Raw genomic sequence first — 26,730 nt, 5'->3', positions numbered from 1 at the left:
CACTAACACACACACTCTCTACTCACCATGATTTCATCCTGCTAAAGCAGAACAGTTGTAGTGATAGAGGTGAAGAGAAAAAGACAACAGAAAGAGAAGTCCCTCAGAAGAAACAGAGATAGAGTAGGAACACAACTAACACACTGCACTACTAAAGAATAACAAAGGAACAATAGAATTTATTCGAGAACAAATGGAGAAGTAATACAAACTCACTCAAAACTCTACTCACTTGGAGCCATAATCTGGTTTGGGAATAGCTCGACATAGACTTTAGGACTAGGGTTGTAAAATTCTTGGAACTTTCAATAGAGTCTCTGGTTTTCCCAAAATCCAAGTTGGAGAATCCCTGATTTCCTGCTTATTTCTTCATGATTCCAGGATTTTATTTCTTCATGATTCTTCAACCAGGATTTTTGGAAGTTTAAACGTTATTGAAAGTTATCCAGAATGTTGCAACTCCACCTAGAACCTTGCATCTTGGGCCATTACAATGCTTTCTGAAAAGCCCATCAGGACAAACATCATAGTGAATGTACTGTAGGACTATCTGCAGGTGCTGTCCGGTGCCTATAGTACCTTGTTGCCAGGTTGCTTCTTCTGGGCCACCTGGCTGCTCCTCTGCTGAGCACTACAGGGGTAAACATAATCATAGGTTAGATTGGTACACACACCTAAACACAGGAATCATTAGTACGTCAGGGTAGGTCAGAGGTCACAGACTGTACTGTGTCTCTACTGGGTTATCTGTTCTAATCGACTGTATCAGGAAAGCGGTCTAGAGGGCGACACTCACTTGGCAAAGCCAATGAAGTCCTCGTGGTTGGTGTTCATGTAGGCCAGCTCAATGTCAATCAGCAGCATCACCTAGATGGAGGGACACACATCAGGAGTTATTAGAGTTAGGATTAGACATAACAGTTTGAATTGGGAAGATAGTCACTGGTGTAGTGGAAACCCCCCGCAGGCTCCTGGGGCCCCACCCGCCCGTCATCTCACACCCATCTCTAAATTGGATTACTTTTTTAAACAAATCATTTTGACAGCAACCCTCCTTTTTAATCTCCACGTGTTGTAAGTGAAGTGTTTGTGTTGTCCATTCTACCTGGTAGTAGTCGCTTTCTTAGGGCGGGGCCCAAACTCCAAACTTTGCAGTGGTCCAGAGAAACTGCGCTACGCCAGTGTAAATAGTGTGTGTGTGTGTGTGTGTGTGTGTGTGTGTGTGTGTGTGTGTGTGTGTGTGTGTGTGTGTGTGTGTGTGTGTGTGTGTGTGTGTGTGTGTGTGTGTGTGTGTGTGTGTGTGTGTGTGTGTGTGTGTGTGTGTGTGTGTGTGTGTGTGTGAGCGTGCGTGCGTGCGTGCGTGTGAGTGTCACCTGGTCCTTGGTGCGACTCTCACGGTCTCGGATATGCTGGGTGACAATCTTGTCCATCTCCTCCCTCAGCATGGGGTACTGAGCCAGCTGTGGGTACAGGACAGCACAGGGCACACCGTGTGGGTAGGGAGGCACAGTTCAGACACGGACCAGACACAAAGCACAGCCAACACAGCCAATACAGCGAAACACACACACTCAAGCACTAACAGCACAAAAACATACAGTGCACGCACAACAAGAGCACAGCACAGACTCTGCCCTAGTCACAACAATATAAGTTCATCAGTGTTAATATTGGCTTTTCTTAGTGTGTCTATCTTTCCACACGGGGTTAATCAAATTACAAGTCAATGAATAGTGCAGAGTCTGTATTACTGCCATAAAACACTAAACAGTCTTCTCCCCAACAAATCGTCTTTTGCCCAACAAATAGTCTTCTGCCCAACAAACAGTCTTCTGCTCAACAAACAGTCTTCTGCCCAACAAACAGTCTTCTGCCCAACAAACAGTCTTCTGCTCAACAAATAGTATTCTGCCCAACAAACAGTCTTCTGCTCAACAAATAGTCTTCTGCTCAACAAATAGTCTTCTGCTCAACAAATAGTCTTCTCCTCAAAAACAGTCTTCTCCCCAACAAACAGTCTTCTCCCCAACAAACAGTCTTCTGCCCAACAAACAGTCTTCTGCCCAACAAACAGTCTTCTGCCCAACAAACAGTCTTCTCCCCAACAAACAGTCTTCTGCCCAACAAACAGTCTTCTGCCCAACAAAAGTCTTCTCCCCAACAAACAGTCTTCTGCCCAACAAACAGTCTTCTGCCCAACAAACAGTCGCCTCCCGAAGAACAAATAGTCTTCTCCCCGATAACACATTCTTTTCCTGGCACACTACAGCCTTTTTCCATGTGTTCTTTGTAAACACACCAATACAGACATTGGTGTGCTTCCAATACAGCAGGCACACAACAGAATCACAGAGTCTGTTAGGAGGAAAGACAACTGAATCACAGAGTCTGGTGGGAGGAAAGCCAACTGAATCACAGAGTCTGTCAGGAGGAAAGCCAACTGAATCACAGAGTCTGGTGGGAGGAAAGCCAACTGAATCACAGAGTCTGGTGGGAGGAAAGCCAACTGAATCACAGAGTCTGTTAGGAGGAAAGCCAACTGAATCACAGAGTCTGGTGGGAGGAAAGCCAACTGAATCACAGAGTCTGGTGGGAGGAAAATCAACTGAATCACATAGTCTGGTGGGAGGAAAGCCAACTGAATCACAGAGTATGTTAGGAGGAAAGTCAACTGAATCACAGAGTCTGGTGGGAGGAAAGCCAACTGAATCATAAAGTCTGTTAGGAGGAAAGCCAACTGAATCACAGAGTCTGTTAGGAGGAAAGCCAACTGAATCATAGAGTCTGGTGGGAGGAAAGCCAACTGAATCACATAGTCTGGTGGGAGGAAAGCCAACTGAATCACATAGTCTGGTGGGAGGAAAGCCAACTGAATCACAGAGTCTGTTAGGAGGAAAGCCAATTGAATCACAGAGTCTGTTAGGAGGAAAGCCAACTGAATCATAGAGTCTGGTGGGAGGGAGGAAAGCCAACTGAATCACAGAGTCTGGTGGGAGGGAGGAAAGCCAACTGAATCACAGAGTCTGGTGGGAGGGAGGAAAGCCAACTGAATCACAGAGTCTGGTGGGAGGGAGGAAAGCCAACTGAATCACAGAGTCTGGTGGGAGGGAGGAAAGCCAACTGAATCACAGAGTCTGGTGGGAGGGAGGAAAGCCAACTGAATCACAGAGTCTGTTAGGAGGGAGGAAAGCCAACTGAATCACAGAGTCTGGTGGGAGGGAGGAAAGCCAACTGAATCACAGAGTCTGGTGGGAGGAAAGCCAACTGAATCACATAGTCTGGTGGGAGGAAAGCCAACTGAATCACATAGTCTGGTGGGAGGAAAGCCAACTGAATCACATAGTCTGGTGGGAGGAAAGCCAACTGAATCACAGAGTCTGTTAGGAGGAAAGCCAACTGAATCACAGAGTCTGTTAGGAGGAAAGCCAACTGAATCACATAGTCTGGTGGGAGGAAAGCCAACTGAATCACATAGTCTGGTGGGAGGAAAGCCAACTGAATCACATAGTCTGGTGGGAGGAAAGCCAACTGAATCACAGAGTCTGTTAGGAGGAAAGCCAACTGAATCACAGAGTCTGTTAGGAGGAAAGCCAACTGAATCACAGAGTCTGGTGGGAGGGAGGAAAGCCAACTGAATCACAGAGTCTGGTGGGAGGGAGGAAAGCCAACTGAATCACAGAGTCTGGTGGGAGGGAGGAAAGCCAACTGAATCACAGAGTCTGGTGGGAGGGAGGAAAGCCAACTGAATCACAGAGTCTGGTGGGAGGGAGGAAAGCCAACTGAATCACAGAGTCTGGTGGGAGGGAGGAAAGCCAACTGAATCACAGAGTCTGGTGGGAGGGAGGAAAGCCAACTGAATCACAGAGTCTGGTGGGAGGGAGGAAAGCCAACTGAATCACAGAGTCTGGTGGGAGGGAGGAAAGCCAACTGAATCACAGAGTCTGGTGGGAGGGAGGAAAGCCAACTGAAATCACAGTGAAATAAAATAAGCTGACGTCTGGCAAGTTACAATGCATCCTTTGCGTTGGCTGTTCAAGGTCACAGGATCACATTGGAATCAATGAGATCCTTCTCTTCTATCGTTGGATTTATCACTTCCTGGCCTGGGCCTAAATACACAGTAGGCAACATTGAGCTCTTTAAGGCTTATTCATATGTGTAGACAGATAGCCATGTCATTGACGCCTATTATATAACAGTATTAGATCTTCCTTCTATACTGTCATCTAAACACAAGTCCTGGTGACTTATAGTACACTGGTTCTTTGGCTTTGATGACACATTGCAGGGCTATTTCACATACTGTGCTATAATGCCATGTCGGGCTATTACTAATACAGATGTAGGGTCTTAATTTGATCACCTTGTTGCAGTCGAACTTTCTTGCAATGCAGGTAATGTTCAACTTGTACTGTAGTTCAGGTTTAAAAAATTCAGAGCTGATTTTTCCCACAAATGTATCAACCCCTAAAAAAATGTCAATTTAGTATAAAACTCACATTTCCTGTTGCTGTAGGATTATTTGGCTCAAATGAAGATCCTACATCTGTACTACTACCTTATGGCCAGGTGACTTACTAGAGCAGACATTAAATTGACCAATCAAAATAAGACTGATATTAGTGGCTTCATAAAATTGAAGACCAATGAACCAATGTGTCGTTGTAAAGAAGCATTGCAACTTTCACATCCACAACATAGTTCCAGCACAGCCAGTTAGGAATGTTCTGTTTGACAGAGATGCATCGTAAAAAGTACTTTGATATACAATAACTCATACAAACAGGGTATGGGTAGCATGCAGGAAGATTGTTACACACAAGCACACACACACAATGCATGGGGAGCAGGGGGAGGACGAGGAGAGAGAGTGGAAGAGGGCAGAAAGACCTCTTGTGGATTTTCTGTTTTATGGTCTTGAAAAAAATCCACAAGAAGTCTCTTTTACATTTTTTCAAAAATGGGCTTGAAGAATAAACAAGTCAGTGAGAGGTGAGACACAACAAGATGTAGAAGACAATAAAGAGAGAGAGAGAGAGAGAGAGAGAGAGAGAGAGAGAGAGAGAGAGAGAGAGAGAGAGAGAGAGAGAGAGAGAGAGAGAGAGAGAGAGAGAGAGAGAGAGAGTGGGAGAAATAGAAAGAAACAGAGAGAGATAGATGTTGTGGGTAGATCTGTTAGTTGAGATGCTAAGACACAACTGCTCCACCTGCAACAGCACTAGTTACTATGGAAGTGAGTAGAATCGACTAGAGGAACTCAAATCAGATGACAGAATCGGAGACTGAGAGGAAGTCGCAAAGATACAGTATTACTCACTGAGGAGAAAACACACAAATGCTGGTTACGATGGGAACTTGGGACAATTAGTTAAATTGTCTACTTTGGCCAATCAAAAACAAAACAGAATAAAAATGAATGTTTGAATGACAAAAAACAACAAGGGAGTTTAATATCATGGTAAGACCAGAGTAAGGATAGATCCATCGTCTCAGTCCTACCATATTCAGATGATCAAGGTGAACGCGATTCATATTGTTCACCAGCCTTGTACTGACTACATAGTATGTTCCCGAGTGCACACAGGACATAGATAGTGAAGTGTGACAGAAAGCTAACCGTGTCACACATCTCGAGAAGATGATGTTTAATCAATAGCAGTGTGCATAGTCAGGTGTCTCCTATTGAAAATAAACAACATACTGTACATTCAGAAAGTATCCACAACGCTTTTCCACATTGGATTGAATTGTCCTCACATTGGATTGAATTGTCATCACATTGGATTGAATTGTCATCACATTGGATTGAATTGTCATCACATTGGATTGAATTGTCATCTTTTGTCAACGGTCTGCACAACATACTCTGTAATGTCAAAGTGGAAGATTATTATTATTATTTTAGTGTGCAGTAATTAATGGAAAATAAAACACTAATATATCTTGATGAGATAAGTATTCAACCCTATGAGTCAATACATGTTAGAATAAGCTTGGCATCGATTGCAGCTGTCTTTCTGGGTAAATCTCGAAGAGCTTTCCACACCTGGATTGTACAACATTTGCCCATTACTCTTAAAAAAATGATTCAACTTCTGTCAAGTTGGTTGTTGATCATTGCTAGATGCCATTTTCAAGTCTTGCCATAGATTTTCAAGTTGATTTAAGTCTAAACTGTAACTAGGCCACTCAGGAACATTCAATGCTGTCTTGGTAAGCAACTCCTGTCTATTGTCTTGTTTTTAGATAATTGTCCAGCTAAAAGGTGAATTTGTCTCCAAGTGTCTGTTGGAAAGCAGACTGAACCAAGTTTTCCTGTTATGCAGGTGAAGGAGGACCCAAACGCGACTTAACAGAAACAGAGTTTATTAATGCTCAAATCCGAATAACTGAAATCCTCTAGATAGTTGAGGGGAAAACAACTGGAGAGCGGCCACAGACTGCAGGTCGCTTCGGGTAGGCGCAGGCCGTAGTCAACTGAGACACCTGCTCACACGCAGCGTCTGAAGAAGGCACAAAACACGACAGGACAGGGTGATACACAATCACGGCAAAAAACACGACAGGACAGGGCGAAACGCAATTACAGCATGGAATACCAAACAAGGAACCGACGGAACAGGGACGGAACACAAAGGAATAAATAGGGAGTCTAATCAGGGGAAAGGATCGGGAACAGGTGTGGGAATAAAATGATGATTAGGGGAATAGGAACAGCTGGGAGCAGGAACGGAACGACAGAGAGAAGAGAGAGCGAGAGAGTGAGAGAGGGAGGGGGAGAGAGAGGGATAGAACCAAACAAGACCAGCAGAGGGAAACGAATAGCATGGGGAGCACAGGGACAAGACATGACAATGAATGACAAACATGACAGTACCCCCCCACTCACCGAGCGCCTCCTGGCGCACTCGAGGAGGAATCCTGGCGGCAACGGAGGAAATCATCGATGAGCGAACGGTCCAGCACGTCCCGAGACGGAACCCAACTCCTCTCCTCAGGACCGTAACCCTCCCAATCCACTAGGTATTGGTGACCCCGTCCCCCGAGAACGCATGTCCATAATTTTATGTACCTTGTAAATAGGTGCGCTCTCGACAAGGACGGGAGGGGGGAGGGAAGACGAACGGGGGTGCGAAGAAAGGGCTTAACACAGGAGACATGGAAGACAGGATGGACGCGACGAAGATGTCGCGGAAGAAGCAGTCGCACAGCGACAGGATTGACGACCTGGGAGACACGGAACGGACCAATGAACCGCGAGTCAACTTACGAGAAGCTGTCGTAAGAGGAAGGTTGCGAGTGGAAAGCCACACTCTCTGGCCGCAACAATACCTTGGACTCTTAATCCTGCGTTTATTGGCGGCTCTCACCGTCTGTGCCCTGTAACGGCAAAGTGCAGACCTCACCCTCCTCCAGGTGCGCTCACAACGTTGGACAAACGCTTGAGCGGAGGGAACGCTGGACTCGGCAAGCTGGGATGAGAACAGAGGAGGCTGGTAACCCAGACTACTCTGAAACGGAGATAACCCGGTAGCAGACGAAGGAAGCGAATTGTGAGCGTATTCTGCCCAGGGGAGCTGTTCTGCCCAAGACGCAGGGTTCCTGAAAGAAAGGCTGCGTAGTATGCGACCAATCGTCTGATTGGCCCTCTCTGCTTGACCGTTAGACTGGGGATGAAACCCGGAAGAGAGACTGACGGACGCACCAATCAAACGACAGAACTCCCTCCAAAACTGTGACGTGAATTGCGGACCTCTGTCTGAAACGGCGTCTAACGGAAGGCCATGAATTCTGAATACATTCTCAATAATGATTTGTGCCGTCTCCTTAGCGGAAGGAAGTTTAGCGAGGGGAATGAAATGTGCCGCCTTAGAGAACCTATCGACAACCGTCAGAATCACAGTCTTCCCCGCAGACAAAGGCAGACCGGTAATGAAGTCTAAGGCAATGTGAGACCATGGTCGAGAAGGAATGGGGAGCGGTCTGAGACGACCGGCAGGAGGAGAGTTACCCGACTTAGTCTGCGCGCAGTCCGAACAGGCAGCCACGAAACGGCGCGTGTCACGCTCCTGAGTCGGCCACCAAAAGCGCTGGCGAATAGACGCAAGAGTGCCTCGAACACCGGGATGACCCGCTAACTTGGCAGAGTGAGCCCACTGAAGAACAGCCAGACGAGTGGAAACAGGAACGAAAAGGAGGTTACTAGGACAAGCGCGCGGCGACGCAGTGTGCGTGAGTGCTTGCTTAACCTGTCTTTCAATTCCCCAGACTGTTAACCCGACAACACGCCCATAAGGAAGAATCCCCTCGGGATCAGTAGAAGCCACAGAAGAACTAAACAGACGGGATAAGGCATCAGGCTTGGTGTTCTTGCTACCCGGACGGTAAGAAATCACAAACTCGAAACGAGCGAAAACAACGCCCAACGAGCTTGACGGGCATTAAGTCGTTTGGCAGAACGGATGTACTCAAGGTTCTTATGGTCTGTCCAAACGACAAAAGGAACGGTCGCCCCCTCCAACCACTGTCGCCATTCGCCTAGGGCTAAGCGGATGGCGAGCAGTTCACGGTTACCCACATCATAGTTGCGCTCAGATGGCGACAGGCGATGAGAAAAATAAGCGCAAGGATGAACCTTATCGTCAGACTGGGAGCGCTGGGATAGAATGGCTCCCACGCCTACCTCTGAAGCGTCAACCTCGACAATGAATTGTCTAGTGACGTCAGGAGTAACGAGGATAGGAGCGGACGTAAAACGTTCTTTTAGAAGATCAAAAGCTCCCTGGGCGGAACCGGACCACTTAAAACACGTCTTGACAGAAGTAAGAGCTGTGAGAGGGGCAGCAACTTGACCGAAATTACGAATGAAACGCCGATAGAAATTAGCGAAACCTAAGAAGCGCTGCAACTCGACACGTGACCTTGGAACGGGCCAATCACTGACAGCTTGGACCTTAGCGGAATCCATCTGAATGCCTTCAGCGGAAATAACGGAACCGAGAAAGTAACGGAGGAGACATGAAAAGAGCACTTCTCAGCCTTTACGTAGAGACAATTCTCTAAAAGGCGCTGTAGAACACGTCGAACGTGCTGAACATGAATCTCGAGTGACGGAGAAAAAATCAGGATATCGTCAAGATAGACAAAAACAAAAATGTTCAGCATGTCTCTCAGAACATCATTAACTAATGCCTGAAAAACAGCTGGCGCATTGGCGAGACCGAACGGCAGAACCCGGTACTCAAAATGCCCTAACGGAGTATTAAACGCCGTTTTCCACTCGTCCCCCTCTCTGATGCGCACGAGATGGTAAGCGTTACGAAGGTCCAACTTAGTAAAGCACCTGGCTCCCTGCAGAATCTCGAAGGCTGATGACATAAGGGGAAGCGGATAACGATTCTTAACCGTTATGTCATTCAGCCCTCGATAATCCACGCAGGGGCGCAGAGTACCGTCCTTCTTCTTAACAAAAAAGAACCCCGCCCCGGCCGGAGAAGAAGAAGGCACTATGGTACCGGCGTCAAGAGACACAGACAAATAATCCTCGAGAGCCTTACGTTCGGGAGCCGACAGAGAGTATAGTCTACCTCGAGGAGGCGTGGTCCCTGGAAGGAGATCAATACTACAATCATACGACCGGTGAGGAGGAAGGGAGTTGGCTCGGGACCGACTGAAGACCGTGCGCAGATCATGATATTCCTCCGGCACTCCTGTCAAATCGCCAGGTTCCTCCTGAGAAGTAGGGAGAGAAGAAACGGGAGGGATGGCAGACATTAAACACTTCACATGACAAGAAACGTTCCAGGATAGGATAGAATTACTAGACCAATTAATAGAAGGATTATGACATACTAGCCAGGGATGACCCAAAACAACAGGTGTAAACGGTGAACGGAAAATCAAAAAAGAAATAGTCTCACTGTGGTTACCAGATACTGTGAGAGTTAAAGGTAGTGTCTCAAATTTGATACTGGGAAGATGACTACCATCTAAGGCAAACATGGGCGTAGGCCTGTCTAATGGTCTGAAAGGAATGTTATGTTTCGAGCCCATGCTTCGTCCATGAAACAACCCTCAGCCCCAGAGTCAATCAAAGCACTGCATGTAGCACCCGAACCGGTCCAGCGTAGATGGACCGACATAGTAGTACAAGATCTAGATGAAGGGACCTGAGTAGTAGCGCTCACCAGTAGCCCTCCGCTTACTGATGGGCTCTGGCCTCTTACTGGACATGAAATAACAAAATGTCCAGCCACTCCGCAATAGAGGCACAGGCGGTTGGTGATCCTCTGTTCCCTCTCCTTATTCGAGATGCGAATCCCTCCCAGCTGCATGGGCTCAGTCTCAAAGCCAGAGGGAGATGGTTGCGATGCGGAGCAGGGAAACACCGTTGATGCGAGCTCTCTTCCACGAGCCCGGTGACGAAGATCTACCCGTCGTTCTATGCGGATGGCGAGAGCAATCAAGGAGTCCACATCTGAAGGAACCTCCCGGGAGAGAATCTCATCCTTAACCACTGCGTGGAGTCCCTCCAGAAAACGAGCGAGCAGCGCCGGCTCGTTCCACTCACTAGAGGCAGCAAGAGTGCGAAACTCAATGGAATAATCCGTTATGGACCGTTCACCTTGGCATAAGGAAGCCAGGGCCCTAGAAGCCTCCTCACCAAAAACTGAACGGTCAAAAACCCGAATCATCTCCTCTTTAAAGTTCTGGAATCTGTTAGAGCAATCAGCCCTTGCCTCCCAGATAGCTGTGCCCCATTCTCGAGCCCGGCCAGTAAGGAGTGAAATGACGAAAGCAACCCGAGCTCTCTCTAGAGTATGTGTGGGGTTGGAGAGAGAACACAATCTCACACTGCGTGAGAAAGGAGCGGCACTCAGTGGGCTGCCCGGAGTAGCAAGGTGGGTTATTAACCCTGGGTTCAGGAGGCTCGGCAGGCCAGGGAGTAACAGGTGGCACGAGACGTAGACTCTGGAACTGTCCAGAGAGGTCGGAAACCTGAGCGGCCAGGTTCTCCACGGCATGGCGAGCAGCAGACAATTCCTGCTCGTGTCTGCCGAGCATGGCTCCTTGGATCTCGACGGCAGTGTAACGAGCGTCTGAAGTCGCTGGGTCCATTCTTTGGTCGGTTCCTTCTGTTATGCAGGTGAAGGAGGACCCAAACGCGACTTAACAGAAACAGAGTTTATTAATGCTCAAATCCGAATAACTGAAATCCTCTAGATAGTTGAGGGAAAACAACTGGAGAGCGGCCACAGACTGCAGGTCGCTTCGGGTAGGCGCAGGCCGTAGTCAACTGAGACACCTGCTCACACGCAGCGTCTGAAGAAGGCACAAAACACGACAGGACAGGGTGATACACAATCACGGCAAAAAACACGACAGGACAGGGCGAAACGCAATTACAGCATGGAATACCAAACAAGGAACCGACGGAACAGGGACGGAACACAAAGGAATAAATAGGGAGTCTAATCAGGGGAAAGGATCGGGAACAGGTGTGGGAATAAAATGATGATTAGGGGAATAGGAACAGCTGGGAGCAGGAACGGAACGACAGAGAGAAGAGAGAGCGAGAGAGTGAGAGAGGGAGGGGGAGAGAGAGGGATAGAACCAAACAAGACCAGCAGAGGGAAACGAATAGCATGGGGAGCACAGGGACAAGACATGACAATGAATGACAAACATGACATTTCCTCCAGGATTTTGCCTGTGTTTAGTTCTACTCTGTTTATTTTCATCCCGCTCCCCAAAAAACTCCCTAGTCCTTGCCGATGACAAGCATACCCATAACATGATGCAACCACTACCGTGCTTGAGAATATGAAGAGTGGTACTCAGTGATGTGTTGTGTTGGATTTGCCCCAAAACATAGCGCTATATGTTCAGGACAAAAAGTGCATTTCTTTGCCAGATTTTTTGCAGTATTACTTAAGTGCCTTATTTAAACAGGACGCATGTTTTGGAATATTTTGTATTCTGTACAGACTTATGTACAGGCTCAAAGGGATATTCAATGTTTTTATTTTTACCCATCTACCAATCGGTGCCCTGCTTTGCGATGCATTGGAAAACCTCCCTGGTCTTTGTGGTTGAATCTGTGCGTGAAATTCATTGCTCGATTGAGGGACCTTACAGTATGTGTGGGGTACAGAGATGGAGTAGTCATTTAAAAATCATTTTAAATGCTGTTATTGCACACAAAGTGAGTCCATGCACATGTTTACTCCTGAACTTATTTACGCAACGAGTTGAATACTTACTTTACTCAAGACATTTACATTTCAGCTTCTCATTTTGAATTCATTTGTAAACATTTGTAGGTCAGTGACACAACATATACGTTTCATCCATTTTAAACTCAGACTGTAACACAACAGAACGTGGAAAAGGTCAAGGGGTGTGAATACTTTCTGAGGGCAGTGTATCTGGCTTACCATGACACTACGTGTTTGAATCCTTTCATGTGTTGAATGGACTCCTCTTTTGACCGCAAGTGACCTCCATCTGTCTTTTGCATTTGCCAAGCTTACAAAGTCAGTACACAGTAAATAAATGTCACTGTATATTGTCACTGATGGGTGAGTTGACTCTGCTTTGAAAAAAATGGTAGTCGGTCTTCTGAGTCAGACACAGTATTCATCATTTTTAGGATACCATCATTTTATAAATGGAATGGCATGTTTGAAGAAAAACAACTATTTAAATCTGCTATGTAGCTGGCTCAGAGTCAACACCGAGTCTTGTTCTTTGTTATTTGGAAACAAATATGTGAGAGGGCCAGGCACATTTGCAGATAAACTTGCAGATAAACACTATCACACCACAATACAAAAACCATGGAGAGGAGGAGAAGAGAAAACTGTGGAATAAGGAGTATGAACGAAGAGACTGACTGACAAAGACAAACTATGAAATGATTTCTTAGCTGTGTGGCTTACTGTGCATTCTATAATGGGGACGTATACACTACCAGTCAAAAGTTTGGACACCTACTCATTCAAGGGTTTTTCTTTATTTTGACTATTTTCTACGTTGTAGAATAATAGTGAAGACATCAAAACTACGAAATAGCACATATGGAATCATGTAGTAACCAAAAAAGTGTTAAACAAATCAAAATGTATTTTATTTTTATTTTGAGACCCTTTGCCTTGATGACAGCTTTGCACACTCTTGGCATTCTCTCAACCAGCTTCATGAGGTGGTCACCTGGAATGCATTTCAATGAACAGGTGTGCCTTCTTAAAAAATGTATTTGTGGAATTTCTTTCTTTCTTAATGAGCCTCTCTTTTGAGCCAATCAGTTGTGTTGTGACAAGGTAGGGGGCAAAATGTTTAACATTATTTTGGTTACTACATAATTCCAATTGTGTTATTTCATAGTTTTGATGTCTACAATTAAGAAAATAGTAAAAATAAAGAAAAACCCTTGAATGAGTAGGTGTTCTAAAACGTTTGACCGGTAGTGTATGTCAAACTAAATAAATGCAATCAGTCAAACTCAGACAATCAGACACAAAAATGTATAAGCAGTAAAAAACGGATATATTCTCATAACTTCAAAGAACTATCAACTGGTTATCATAAGAATATATCAATGTCACTTTCTGACCTTAGTTCCTTTTTTTATGTCTCTATTTTTGGTTTGGTCAGGGCGTGAGTTGGGGTGGGCATTCTATGTTTTGTATTTCTGTGTTTGGCCTGGTATGGTTCCCAATCAGAAGCAGCTGTCTATCGTTGTCTCTGATTGAGAACCATACTTAGGTAGCCTGATCCTTCCTGTGTTTGTGGGTAGTTGTTTCCTGTTTTGTGTTGTGTCACCTTGTAGGACTGTTTCGATTTTCGTTGTTTCACGTTTGTTATTTTGTGTTTAGTTGTAATACATTTAACATGGACACGTACCATGCTGCATTTTGGTCCGATCTCTCACATTCCTCATCAGACGAGGATGAGAATCGTTACAATCAAATGGTTATTTTGCCTCTTATTCGACCAAACAGAAAGCATATAGCTACAACACTAACCACTATAGATCAATTATTTGAATTGTTCATTTGCTTCCGATTTGTAGTCCAGCCATCGGTCTATCCCTACCTCTAAAAATGACGCAACGTGGCTCGGTTCCTTGGTTACCTTGTCACTACACCTTCGTATGGTGGGAGAGAGAGAGAGAGAGAGAGAGAGAGAGAGAGAGAGAGAGAGAGAGAGAGAGAGAGAGAGAGAGAGAGAGAGAGAGAGAGAGAGAGAGAGAGAGAGAGAGAGAGAGAAAATACAGCCTGCACCACTTCACCGGCCAACAGCTCTGAGTTATGAGCCATGCCAGACCGTAGCTGTGCACCCAACACCCCAGACAAAGCACCTTGCTCTTCCTCTATACCTGACCCTAAATCTTCGTCCTCTTCTCCCTTTCCCCCTGTCTCCATCTATCCCCCAGCTGACCACACAGAGCAGGGTCACAGCGTTTGTTATTCCGCTGTCCCAGAGTCACTGTGGTCTGGCCACATTCCATAACATCGCCTGGTCACAGTGGAATTAAGACCACTGGTATTAAAACCACTGGGGCTCCTTTGGCTGAGTCTGGTCCTAAAGGGCCCTCTAAAGCTGACCTTGGCCCTTGGTAATCATCCAGATCTTCACATTGTCATGGCTCCTGTCTGCTGCAGGTGCACAGCCTCCGGTCTCACAAGCAGGAAGTCTGGATGCTGAGGTCACCCAACATGGCTGCCAGGGACAACAGCGGAGTGACACTTTGATGTGACACTCAAGGCATTGAAAATGATTTATCCACTGCTAAAAGGAACTCAGTCACCTGTGACTTAACATAAATTAAACATCATGAGATGTGTTAATTTGACCGTTAATTTGATTCTGAATGTCAATTTGATCATTTTCATCCTTACTCCTGTGTCAAAAGTTGCTACCCTTGACATGTAGCCACAGAGCAGCAACTCAGCAGCATCCAGACCCCTTCTATACCCAGCACAGTTCTATAACATGGCCAGGCGATGCCACTCTGCCCAGCCACCCCATCCAAAGCGGTAGGCAGGCAGTCCCTCACAATACCCCAACTACCCCAGTACGCCCCCTACTGTCCCAACCCGGGAAAACCGGGTCTGGAAAACGAGGCAGTGCGGTGATACGATAACAGGGATGACATAGCAGAAGGTTTTGGTGGGAGGGAGAGATGAAACCATAGTGTCGCTCTCCACCATGTGCGTTTACCTTCTGAGTACACTGCCTAACGGTATTGACTAGCTCAGAAATGACCATGTCCACACATTTCTGGCAGGGCTCTTTGATCTTGCCGATCTGCCTTTTCACAATGGTCTCAAAGGCCATGTCCGGAGTGAAGAGGCCAGTTCTGCCCGGTAGAGAGAAAACGAGCGACAGGTTCAAAAAAGAGGGAAAAAGAGAAAGAAGGAGGAAGAGGAGGAGGAGGAAGTCAGGCAGAGAGAATAGTGCTACTTGGAAATAAACTCCTCCTCACAAACCCCTTCCACATAAAGCATAAATAAGAATCATGCACAGCAAGATAAAGACAGATTATAAATTTCAACAAAAAACAGTATTAAAAACTAAGCTAAATCATCACATCGTGGTTTGGGGGAAATATTGAGCGAGTTCGATAAAAGCACAACTGAACTTAAAGAACAGAACTTTTATCATTATTACTATACAGCAGGGATCATCAACTAGATTCAGCCGTGGGATGATTTTTACTTGAGAGGATGGTCAGGGGGCCAGAAGAGAATGACTAATAATTTGTACACTGCAAATTGACCGCAAGACGCCCAAGCAGATATAACATTTTTTTTTAAACATGACCATTTCAAACCTCGCAAACATTTGTACACGATCACATACAGTATATCTCTCGTTTGTGTGGGAGTACTTTTGTACATATATCCTGAATAAAAATCTAATTTGATGGGGTTTTTACGTTCTCCCCAACCCAACAAAAAATAATGATAACTTTTCAGTCATCTTTGAGGGGGAAATAAAAAAAACCTGTGTCGCCAGGTGGGGACCCTGCTATACAGTATGTGAATAGTGTTATATATTACAGCACAGAACCACTGACCGGGTAGAGCTCGCCCTCACTGTCAGAACAGGTTGGCAGCCATTTTGCTTTCGCGAAGGAAATGTGACAAGGAAATGCAGACAAATAGCAACACTGTTCTAAGCTCAAGCCAATTTAGATTTTGTAGCTTTTCTGAGGGAAACTGTATGCACTAAAGCAAAAGTAATTGTTCGTAGTTTAAGTTAGTTTGTGTTCTTGGCAGTAGGTCACCAGGATCATGTATTCTGCTACATAGCTCAAACCACCCCCTGTTCTTGAAGACTTCCTTCTAGCTTCACTGTGGGAGGTGGAGTGGGAGGAAGAAGGGGGACTTTCAACAGATTCATTTTAACAGGTTCACTTCCTGAATAGCGATGACGTCACTGTCGGATTCTGATTTATATCGCTCTGGGACCTACGTAAAAGACAGGGCGTTGTCATGGGACGGGTCAAAAGTGAGCTAGGTCACACGTGACCGGCATATCAGGCTAGGGCTTCAACAGACAGACAGTCGTACATACAAGATACAGACAGGTGGACACGGGGCAGGGCAAGGAGCGAGAGAAAGATACCATCCAACCAGCGGTCACAGATCTAATCACCAATCCCTCCACTTCTGTTTCTGACAACATCAGTGTGCGACAGCATGCTGGGTGCATGTCTGCGGTCAATGTGTCTCGAGGTCTTTGTGATCAGATGGGTGACGGCGATTGGAGTTGGCCTGGCCCAAAGCCGCGACCCAGTCGGGCGAGGACAGGGGAGGGAGAGGGGGATGGGGAGGAAGGACGTTGCCTAATGCCGTGGATGTTCTTAATGGCGTAGCTGATCTCCTTGCGAAGCTCCTTTTCGTTAAACTCCATCTGTACGGACACAGAAAGGACACACACACACGCGTTAAATAGTGAGCACACGCCTCCGACGCACAACAGATACCACATAGATAGAGATGGAAGGTCCCTTGTATCCATTGAGTGGCTCTGAACAGCGAACAGAATATTCTTCACAGGAGCAAATTTACAACAACAACAAACCTTCAGACTAAGTACTAACACTGCTTAGTTATTCCATTCAGTCTGACACCTCTGTTAATCATTTGATATGACACAGCTATACCATGAGTTTATGATGACAGACAGTCTGACTGTGCGATGTTTAACGACTGAGACTGTAGTCTGGCCACAGCAGGCCCAGATCCTGTGGCCAAGGCCAAACAGAATGTTTTACTGTGAAGGGAGGGAGGGAGGGAGGGAGGGAGGGAGGGAGGGAGGGAGGGAGGGAGGGAGGGAGGGAGGGAGGGAGGGAGGGAGGGAGGGAGGGAGGGAGGGAGGGAGGGAGGGAGGGAGGGAGGGAGGGAGGGAGGGAGGGAGAATGTTTTCCTCATAAAGTCTCTGGGTTGGGCCTCCCGAGTGGTGCAGTGGTCTAAGGCACTGCATCGCAGTGCTTGAGGCGTACCTACAGACCCAGATTCAATCCCAGGCTGTGTCACAGCCGGCCGTGACCGGGAGACCAATGATGTGGCGCACAATTGGCCCAGCGCTGTCTGGGTTAGGGGAGGGTTTGGACGGCTGAGATTTCCTTGTCCCATCGCTCTCTAGCGACTCCTTTTGGCGGGCCGGGTGCCTCCAATCTGACTTCGGTCGCCAGCAGAACGTTGTTTCCACCGACACATTGGTGCGGCTGGCTTTCCCGGGTTAAGCGTGCATTGTGACAAGAAGCAGTGCGGCTTGGCAGGGTCTTGTTTCGGGGGACGCACAGCTCTCAACCTTCGTCTCTACCGAGTCCGTAGGGGAGTTGCAGCGATGAGACAAGACTACCAATTGGATATCACGAAATTGGGGAGGAAAAGGGTGAAAGTAAAAAATATATTTTTTAAACAAATAATAATTATTGTAATTATAATAATGTCTCTGGTTTGGGGTCGATCCACAGCCCTGTCTGTCTCAAGAGTTAGGAGAGTGGGGGCCCTGGTAAGAGACACACACATACAGTACAGTACACACACCTTGACCAGCTCGAAGGGGAAGCGCTCGTGGAAGATGCGGTTGATCTTGGCTCCGCCTGACAGCTCTGCTGTGTCGATCTGGTCCCCAGAGCCCTCGATACGCTTCTCAAAGTCCACTGAGAACTGCTGCACCATCCTGGAGAGTAAAGGATACAGGGATAAGGGAGTTAGACGTGTGTGTGTGTGTGTGTGTGTGTGTGTGTGTGTGTGTGTGTGTGTGTGTGTGTGTGTGTGTGTGTGTGTGTGTGTGTGTGTGTGTGTGTGTGTGTGTGTGTGTGTGTGTGTGTGTGTGTGTGTGTGTGTGTGTGTGTGTGTGTGTGTGTGTGTGTGTGTGTGTGTGTGTGTGTGTGTGTCAAATCAAATTTGTCACATGAGCCGAATACAACAGGTGTAGACCTTTACCGTGAAACGCTTACTTACAGGCCCTTAACCAACAATGCAGTTCAATCAATATAGTTAAGAAAATATTTACTAAATAAAGTAAAAAATCTAATCATATCAAAAAGTAACATAAGAAAATGACATCAACAAAAAAATGACAACAACAACGAGGCTTTGTACAGGTCAGTCGAGGTCATTTGTAAAGTGACTATGCATAGATAATAAACAGCGAGTAGCAGCAGTGTAAAAACAAAGGGGGTGGAGGGGGGGTCAATGTAAATAGTCTGGGTAGCCATTTGATGAATTGTTCAGCAGTCTTGTGGCTTGGGGGTAGAAGCTGTTTAGAAGCCTTTTGGACCTAGACTTGGCGCTCCGGTACCGCTTGCCGTGTGGTAGCAGAGAGAACAGTCTATGACTTGGGTGACTGGAGTATTTTTGTGTGCGCGCGTGCGTGTGCGTGCGTGCGTGCGTGCGTGTGCGTGTGCGTGTGCGTGTGCGTGTGCGTGTGCGTGTGTGTGCGTGTGCGTGTGTGTGTGTGTGTGTATGTATGTGTATGCCATCGTGCGTACTTGTGTGTCCTACTCACTGCAACAGGGCCTTGGTCTTGCGGGAGGGGTCGTCAGGTCTAAAGTTCTTGTACTCCTCCACCTCCTTCTCTATAGACAGCAGCTGGCTCTGCAGCTTGGCCCGCAGCCCCGGCAGAGTGTCCCGGATGTGATTGGTCAGTTGCTGCGGAGGGCAAGGTCCTCAGTGTGGGTTATGACATGCGAAGGAAGAGATTACAGTGATCTAGCATACCAGCCTACTACCGTTCTACTCCCTCATCTCGAGTGGATATTATAAACTTGTCGAAAGCATCAAAATGCGTCATGTGTATGGCTCAGAAGACTTCTCTGAAGGCTATAAAAAGGAACTGAAAAGATACATATTGTGAACGCTAAAATAATATTCCTACTATGCACTTTGGTAATGATTGAGGGATTTGAACCACAGATCAGGAAAGTATTAGTGTTCCCCTCCACACACACAAAGGAGGACTGACCTGGTTGAGTGTTTTCTGTAGGTAGGGGACTGACCTGGTTGAGTGTTTTCTGTAGGTAGGGGACTGACCTGGTTGAGTGTTTTCTGTAGGTAGGGGACTGACCTGGTTGAGTGTTTTCTGTAGGTAGGGGACTGACCTGGTTGAGTGTTTTCTGTAGGTAGGGGACTGACCTGGTTGAGTGTTTTCTGTAGGTAGGGGGTGCCCATGCGTTCAGCCAGGTGTCTGTATCCAGGGTGGGTCAGGAAGAACTTCCTCTCTGCAGCCATGGCCGCTGTGATGTCCTTCTTCCCATCTATGTCCTTCTGACTCCTGTTCACCACACCAATGTAACCTGGGACAGAGAGCGAGGTCAGTTGATACTGGACATATCAGGATGCAAAGATAGGCACAATGTTGTTTTGTGGAGAGAAAAAAAGAAATAAAAGTTTGTTAGGGTAATTATTATTCTTGTTTGTGTGGGTGAGATTCATTTTCTTGTTTGTTTGCCTGTCTGGGTTTACCACACAGGGTAGTGGGCTGAAGGAGGAGGGGAGTTCTGGGGGAGGTGTGGAGGGTAATCTGGGGTTCCATGAAGTTACCCACATCCCTATTGTGGGATGGTTATTTGTAACAGCTGTCGATTGTACTACCTGCCTACATATCCTGCTATGACTGAAAACAAATAAAGAATGTCAGCCACATGGGCAAGAGGGATCACATATCCCCATCCAGTTAAATTTTCTCATGCATTTCTCTGTTAAGCAGTATGTCTTGCTCTATAACCTTTTGGAGTGATCGCCAATAGCCTTGTAAATATGCTAGTGGTTTAACATGAGGCCTTCCGACACGGGAGAGTGACAGAAGCAGAGAAGGTAGAGACAAAGGACATGGAAAACGTTCAGGAGCACATGCCTGGGTTCTAACCAAGCGCCAGTGGAAAAACGACACATAAGCGGATTGCATTAGGGTTTCCCACAAATATATTTTATTGCAAAGAAAATAACAGATGTTTTTTCCAGATGTGTCACTGAAATCAAGACATTGTTTTTGTCCACCTTTCTCTCTGCCTTTATTTCCTTCACTCTCTCTTTTCTTCACTCTCTCTGCAATCTTTTTCTCTCTCTTCCTCCAACCCTCTCTCTCTCTCTCTCTCTCTCTCTCTCTCTCTCTCTCTCTCAACTCTCTCTCTCTCTCTTCCTCCAACCCTCTCTCTCTCTCTCTCTCTTCCTCCAACCCTCTCTCTCTCTCTCTCTCTCTAACTCTCTCTTCCTCTAACCCTCTCTCTTCATCCAACCCTCTCTCTCTCTCTCTCTTCCTCCAACCCTCTCTCTCTCTTCCTCCAACCCTCTCTCTCTCTCTCTCTCTCTCTCTCTCTCACTTCCTCCAACCCCTCTCTCTCTCTCTCTCTCTCTCTCTCACTTCCTCCAACCCCCCCTCTCTCTCTCTCACTTCCTCCAACCCCCTCTCAACTGCTGCAGTGAGCAACACAACTAAATAACCACTAGAGGGAAGCACTGAGACAGTGTGTGTGTGTGTGTGTGTGTGTGTGTGTGTGTGTGTGTGTGTGTGTGTGTGTGTGTGTGTGTGTGTGTGTGTGTGTGTGTGTGTGTGTGTGTGTGTGTGTGTGTGTGTGTGTGTGTGTGTGTGTGTGTGTGTGTGTGTGTGTGTGTGTGTGTGTGTGTGTGTAGTCTCACCTCTTCGCAGTGGGAGCAGCTTATTTTCCAGAATTTCTCTGGCGTCAGTCCCCTCGTCCATCAGATCCAGCTTGGTGATCACACCAATGGTTCGCTGACCTGGTCACACACACACACAAAACATTAACAAAGTCCAGATCTGCACTGTAGGTAGGTTCAATTGCATCCTTGTCTAACTGTTCGGTCACAACTTGATGTTGAATGATACTGAGAGCACAGATGAAAGCAGAAGGCCTACATCTTGTTAACCTCACCCACCCTGTGGGTCCACTTCTTTGGCAATCTTCAGGGCATCCGAGTTGGCCAGATCAGAGTTGGCCGGGGAAACAGCCAGCAGCAGACAGTTGTCCTTGGTCACAAACTGATATAACATGTCTCTGATCTGCTGCTCAATGTCCGCAGGCTGGTCCCCTACTGGGACCTTGGTCATCCCCGGCAAGTCCACCAGAGTCAGATTCAGGACTAGGGGAGAGAGGGGAGAGAGAAGGGCAGAGAGGGGGGAGAGACGGGAGAGAGAAGGGCAGAGAGGGGGGAGAGAGGGGAGGACAGAGAGGAGAGAGATGTGAAAGGCCGAGGGGATAGAAGGGGAGGGTAGAGAGGAAAGGGGAAGAGAGTGTGGAGAGGGGAGAGGGGGGAGAAAGGAGAGGGTAGAGAGGTGGAGACAGAGAGAGATTTGTAAATGTGATATCAGATCTGATGAATGATACTAACCTTGAAAATAAAACACTATATAATATAATTAATAGTACCTGATTGAGGCTCACTATACAACAACCAACTTTGGGCCCTGCTATACAATCAAACTGGTTGCCAGTTTTGACCAATAGGGAGTAGGGAAACTTGATTCACCAAATTCTGTGTATAGAATTAAGATACTTGTATTCCATTTTATAAAGTTAAACTCTTTCCTACAATCAAAGTATTATGAGTGTCGCCATGGTAGTTTTGCCAAGTTGCCCATGTGCCAAGATGCAGGATCTGTGTCCTCACCATGCGGGGAGTAGACCCTGAGATTTATTGGAACAGGTGAGATTCCCTTATTCTGCCCAGTGATGCGGTCCGTCTCCGCCTCGATCTCCCCACGAACCTCATCGAAGTCTGTGAACTTCTTCCCCTTACAGTGAAGGAACTCTGCATATTCTGCAGAAGGAGAGGGGGACAGAGAAGAGGAGAGGAAAGGAAAGTGGGAGTGAGGATAACAAAATCATTCAAGAACCATGACAAAACCAGGACACCATTTTGAATGGAAATGAATGGAAACGAGGACAGTTTGAATGGAAATGAGGACAGTTGTTCTGTCATATCTTTGCTTTTCATCACTCACTGTTTGAAAGATAATGTAGCAACACTAGATGGCACTATGAGACGGACACAGACCTTGTAATGATCCTAGAAGAATTAGAAGCCCATTTTGTCCACTTGGTAATACAGGATATGAATAAGGCCTAACATGTAAACACTACTGCTAAACAGGATCTCAGGTGACCATGTCTTGACAGAGATTAGTGTTTTGTTTATTTATTTTGCAAAGGGATTATTTAGAATCTACCTCTCCAATGACTTTGGGTAGGCTATACATTACTTGAGCATTAAGGACTGAACCAGGTTTTCCTCTAGGACAGTTTGGTCTTCATGAACCTTAAAATATATATTGAAATGTTGTAATATACAGTAAACGCAATACATCTACAAACTGGGTTTCAAAAAACAAATAAAGCAACACCTCACAGCACAACGCCTCTCACCCATGTGACCAAATGTTTGTGTGTATGTACGGATATGTATGTGTAATTGATAGATGCACACACACACACACACACACACACACACACACACACACACACACACACACACACACACACACACACACACACACACACACACACACACACACACACACACACACACACACACACACACACACACACACACACACTACACATGTGTATGTACGGACATGTACAGTGCATTCGGAAAGTATTCAGACCACTTGACTTTTCCCACATTTTGTTACGTTACAGCCTTATTAAAAAATGTATTAAATATTGTTTTTTTCCTCATCAATCTACACACAATATCCCATAATGGTAAAGCGAAAATAGTATATATTTTTTATGTTTGCAAATTCTTGTACTTATACAGGTGCCTTCTACACCTGCATTGCTTGCTGTTTGGGGTTTTAGGCTGGGTTTCTGTACAGCACTTTGTGACATCAGCTGATGTAAGATGGGCTTTATAAATGCATTTGATTGAATTTGATTGATCGACTTATTTACATAAGTATTCAGACCCTTTGCTTTGAGACTCAACATTGAGATCAGGTGCATCCTGTTTCCATTGATCATCCTTGAGATGTTTCTACAACTTGATTGGAGTCCACCTGTTGTACATTCAATTGATTGGACATGGTTTGGAAAGGCACACACCTGTCTAAAGAAGGCCAGTTTTATTGCTTCTTTAATCAGGACAAGATATTTCAGCTGTGCTAACATAATTGCAAGCCTTTTAAAATTATAAACTTGGATTAGCTAACACAATCTGCCATTGGAACACAGGAGTGATGGTTGCTGATAATGGGCCTCTGTACGCATATGTAGATATTCCATTACAAATCAGCCGTTTCCAGCTACAATAGTCATTTACAACATTAATGTCTACACTGTATTTCTGATCTATTTTATTTTATTTTAATTGCTTTTCTTTCAAAAACAAGGACATTTCTAAGTGAACCCAAACTGTTGAACGGTAGTGTATATATATATATATATATATATATTACATTGAAATGCTTACTTACAAGCTCTAACCAATAGTGCAAAAAAGGTATTTGGTAAACAATTGATAAGTAAAGAAATAAAACAACAGTAAAAAGACAGGCTCTATACAGTAGTGAGGCTATAAAAGTAGCGAGGCTACATACAGACACCGGTTAGTCAGGCTGATTGAGGTAGTATGTACATGTAGATATGGTTAAAGTGACAATGCATATATGATGAACAGAGAGTAGCAGTAGCGTGAAAGAGGGGTTGGCGGGTGGTGGGACACAATGCAGATAGCCCGGTTAGCCAATGTGCAGGAGCACTGGTTGGTCGGGCCAATTGAGGTAGTATGTACATGAATGTATAGTTAAAGTAACTATGCATATATGATAAACAGAAAGTAGCAGCAGCGTAAAAGATGGGCACACAATGCAAATAGCCATTTGATGACCTGTTTAGGAGTCTTATGGCTAACAGGACTATTTGCACACACACACACACACACACACACACACACACACACACACACACACACACACACACACACACACACACACACACACACACACACACACACACACACACACACACACACACACACACACACACACACACACACACACACACACACACGTAGGCACAGGCAGAGTAGACACACACACACACACGTTGACACAGGCAGAGTAGACACACACACACACACACACACACACACACACACACACACACACACACACACACACACACACACACACACACACACACACACACACACACACACACACACACACACACACACACACACACACACACACACCCTCTTTTACGCTTTTTGTGCTAGACTTGGCACTCCGGTACCGCTTGCATTGCGGTAGTAGAGAGAACATCTATGACTGGGGTGGCTGGGGTCTTTGACAATTTTTAGGGTCCTTCCTCTGATACCGCCTGGTGTTGAGGTCCTGGATGGCAGGCAGCCTGGACCTCAGGAGCACTGGTGTGGTGCTGCCACAGCACTCCTTCACTGGTGTGGTGCTGCCACAGCACTCCTTCACCGGTGTGGTGCTGCCACAGCACTCCTTCACCGGTGTGGTGCTGCCACAGCACTCCTTCACCGGTGTGGTGCTGCCACAGCACTCCTTCACTGGTGTGGTGCTGCCACAGCACTCCTTCACATTTTTACGTTCAACAATAGACGGGGCTGGTAAAACTATTCCTTGAAAATTAATTTGGATAAATTCCAAATAAATGATTTTTAATTACCACAAATATTCCATGAAAAACAATAGAATGACAAACCAAGTAACTATGTATGGTGGCCTAGAGGTATACATACCCCTTAACTTATGTGTTACAGCCTGAATTCAAAATGGATTTCAATGTCACGTCCGCTGGAATAATTATCGGACCAAGCTGCAGCGTGATCTGGGTTCCACATCTTTTATTAGAAATAAGTGAACCACACAACAAAACAATGAAGACTAAACTAAACGTGACGACAGTGTAGTGCTGACATGCAACTACACATAAACAATACCCCATAAAACACAGGTGGGAAAAGGCTACCTAAATATGATCCCCAATTAGAGACAACGATTACCCGCTGCCTCTAATTGGGAATCATACCAATCACCAACACAGAAAACAAAACTCGAACAACACATAGAAAATATAAACTAGACTAACCCCCTAGTCACACCCTGACCTACTCCACCATAGAAAATAAAGACTCTCTATGGTCAGGACGTGACATTTCAATATATATATGTATACGACATAATGACAAAGTGAAAATATGTTTTTTTGAAATTTTTGCAAATTTATAAAAAATATCTTATTTACATAAGTATTCAAACCCCTGAGTCAATACATGTTAGAATCACCTTTGGCAGCAGTTACAGCTGTGATTCTTTCTAGGTAAGTCTCTAAGAGCTTTGCACACTTGGATTGTACAATATTTGCACATGATTCTTTTAAAATTCTATAAGCTCTGTCAAGTTGGTTGTTGATCATTGCTAGACAGCCATCTTCGTGTCTTGCTGTAGATTTTCAAGCTGATTGAAGTCAAAACTGTAACTAGGCCACTCAGGAACATTCAATGTCGTCTTTGTAAGCAACTCCATTGTATATTTGGCCTTGGGTTTTAGATTATTGTCCTGAAAGGTGAATTTGTCTCCCAGTGTTTGGAAAGCAGACCAAACCAGGTTTTCTAGGATTTTATCTGTGCTTAGCTCTATTCTGTTTCTTTTTATCCCAGAAAACTCCTCATTCCTTGGCAATGGCAAGCATACCCATGACATGATGCAGCCACCACCAAAATATAAAGAATGGTAATAAGTGATGTGTTTTGTTTTGTTGGATTTTCACCAAACATTACACTTTGTATTCACATCAAAAAGCTACATTGCTACATTTTTGTCAATATTACTTTAGTGCCTTATTGCAAACAGGATGTGTTTAGGAATATTTGTATTCTGTACAGTCTTCCTTCTTTTCACTCTGTCATTTAGGTTAGTATTGTGGAGTAACTACAACTACAATCCATCCTCAGTTTTCTCCTATCACAGCCATTAAACTCTGTAACTGTTTTAAACTTACCATTGGCCTCATGGTGAAATCCCTGAGCGGTTTCCTTCGCCTATGACAACTGGTTTAGAAGGGACGCCTGTATCTTTGTAGGGACTGAGTGTATTGATACACCTTCCAAAGTGTAATTAATAACTTCACCGTGCTCAAAGGGATATTCAATCTCAGTTTTTTTTTATTTTGACCCATCTACCAACAGGTGCCCTTCTTTGGCATTGGAAATCCTC

At 45.6% G+C, this 26,730-nt stretch overlaps 1 protein-coding gene across 11 annotated transcripts in view; it reads right to left on the bottom strand.

Moving 5' to 3' along the window:
* LOC124007462 (dynamin-1-like) overlaps positions 1 to 26,730 on the bottom strand; it is a 108,544-nt gene that overhangs the window by 55,779 nt on the left and 26,035 nt on the right. For 7 of the 11 annotated variants that reach the window (XR_006833936.1, XM_046318056.1, XM_046318054.1 and 4 more), the window contains exons 3-14: positions 22,152 to 22,301; positions 21,420 to 21,623; positions 21,162 to 21,260; positions 19,659 to 19,819; positions 19,033 to 19,175; positions 18,066 to 18,201; positions 16,856 to 16,923; positions 15,226 to 15,364; positions 1,374 to 1,460; positions 797 to 867; positions 580 to 631; positions 27 to 41 (exon numbers count right to left, since the gene is read on the bottom strand). Coding sequence is in view for 10 of the 11 variants with exons in the window: in XM_046318056.1 (XP_046174012.1) it covers positions 27 to 41; positions 580 to 631; positions 797 to 867; positions 1,374 to 1,460; positions 15,226 to 15,364; positions 16,856 to 16,923; positions 18,066 to 18,201; positions 19,033 to 19,175; positions 19,659 to 19,819; positions 21,162 to 21,260; positions 21,420 to 21,623; positions 22,152 to 22,301 (1,325 nt within the window). In the remaining variant the exon portion in view is untranslated. The remainder of the gene's footprint in view (positions 1 to 26; positions 42 to 579; positions 632 to 796; positions 868 to 1,373; positions 1,461 to 15,225; positions 15,365 to 16,855; positions 16,924 to 18,065; positions 18,202 to 19,032; positions 19,176 to 19,658; positions 19,820 to 21,161; positions 21,261 to 21,419; positions 21,624 to 22,151; positions 22,302 to 26,730) is intronic. The other 4 variants (XM_046318053.1, XM_046318058.1, XM_046318060.1 and 1 more) reach the window with 2 other exon arrangements.

The sequence above is a fragment of the Oncorhynchus gorbuscha genome, linkage group LG20 (assembly GCF_021184085.1).
Source record: "Oncorhynchus gorbuscha isolate QuinsamMale2020 ecotype Even-year linkage group LG20, OgorEven_v1.0, whole genome shotgun sequence".
Lineage (NCBI taxonomy): Eukaryota > Metazoa > Chordata > Actinopteri > Salmoniformes > Salmonidae > Oncorhynchus > Oncorhynchus gorbuscha.
The sequence above is the reverse complement of the archived record's forward strand: the minus strand, read 5'-3'. Positions and strand labels throughout refer to the sequence as shown.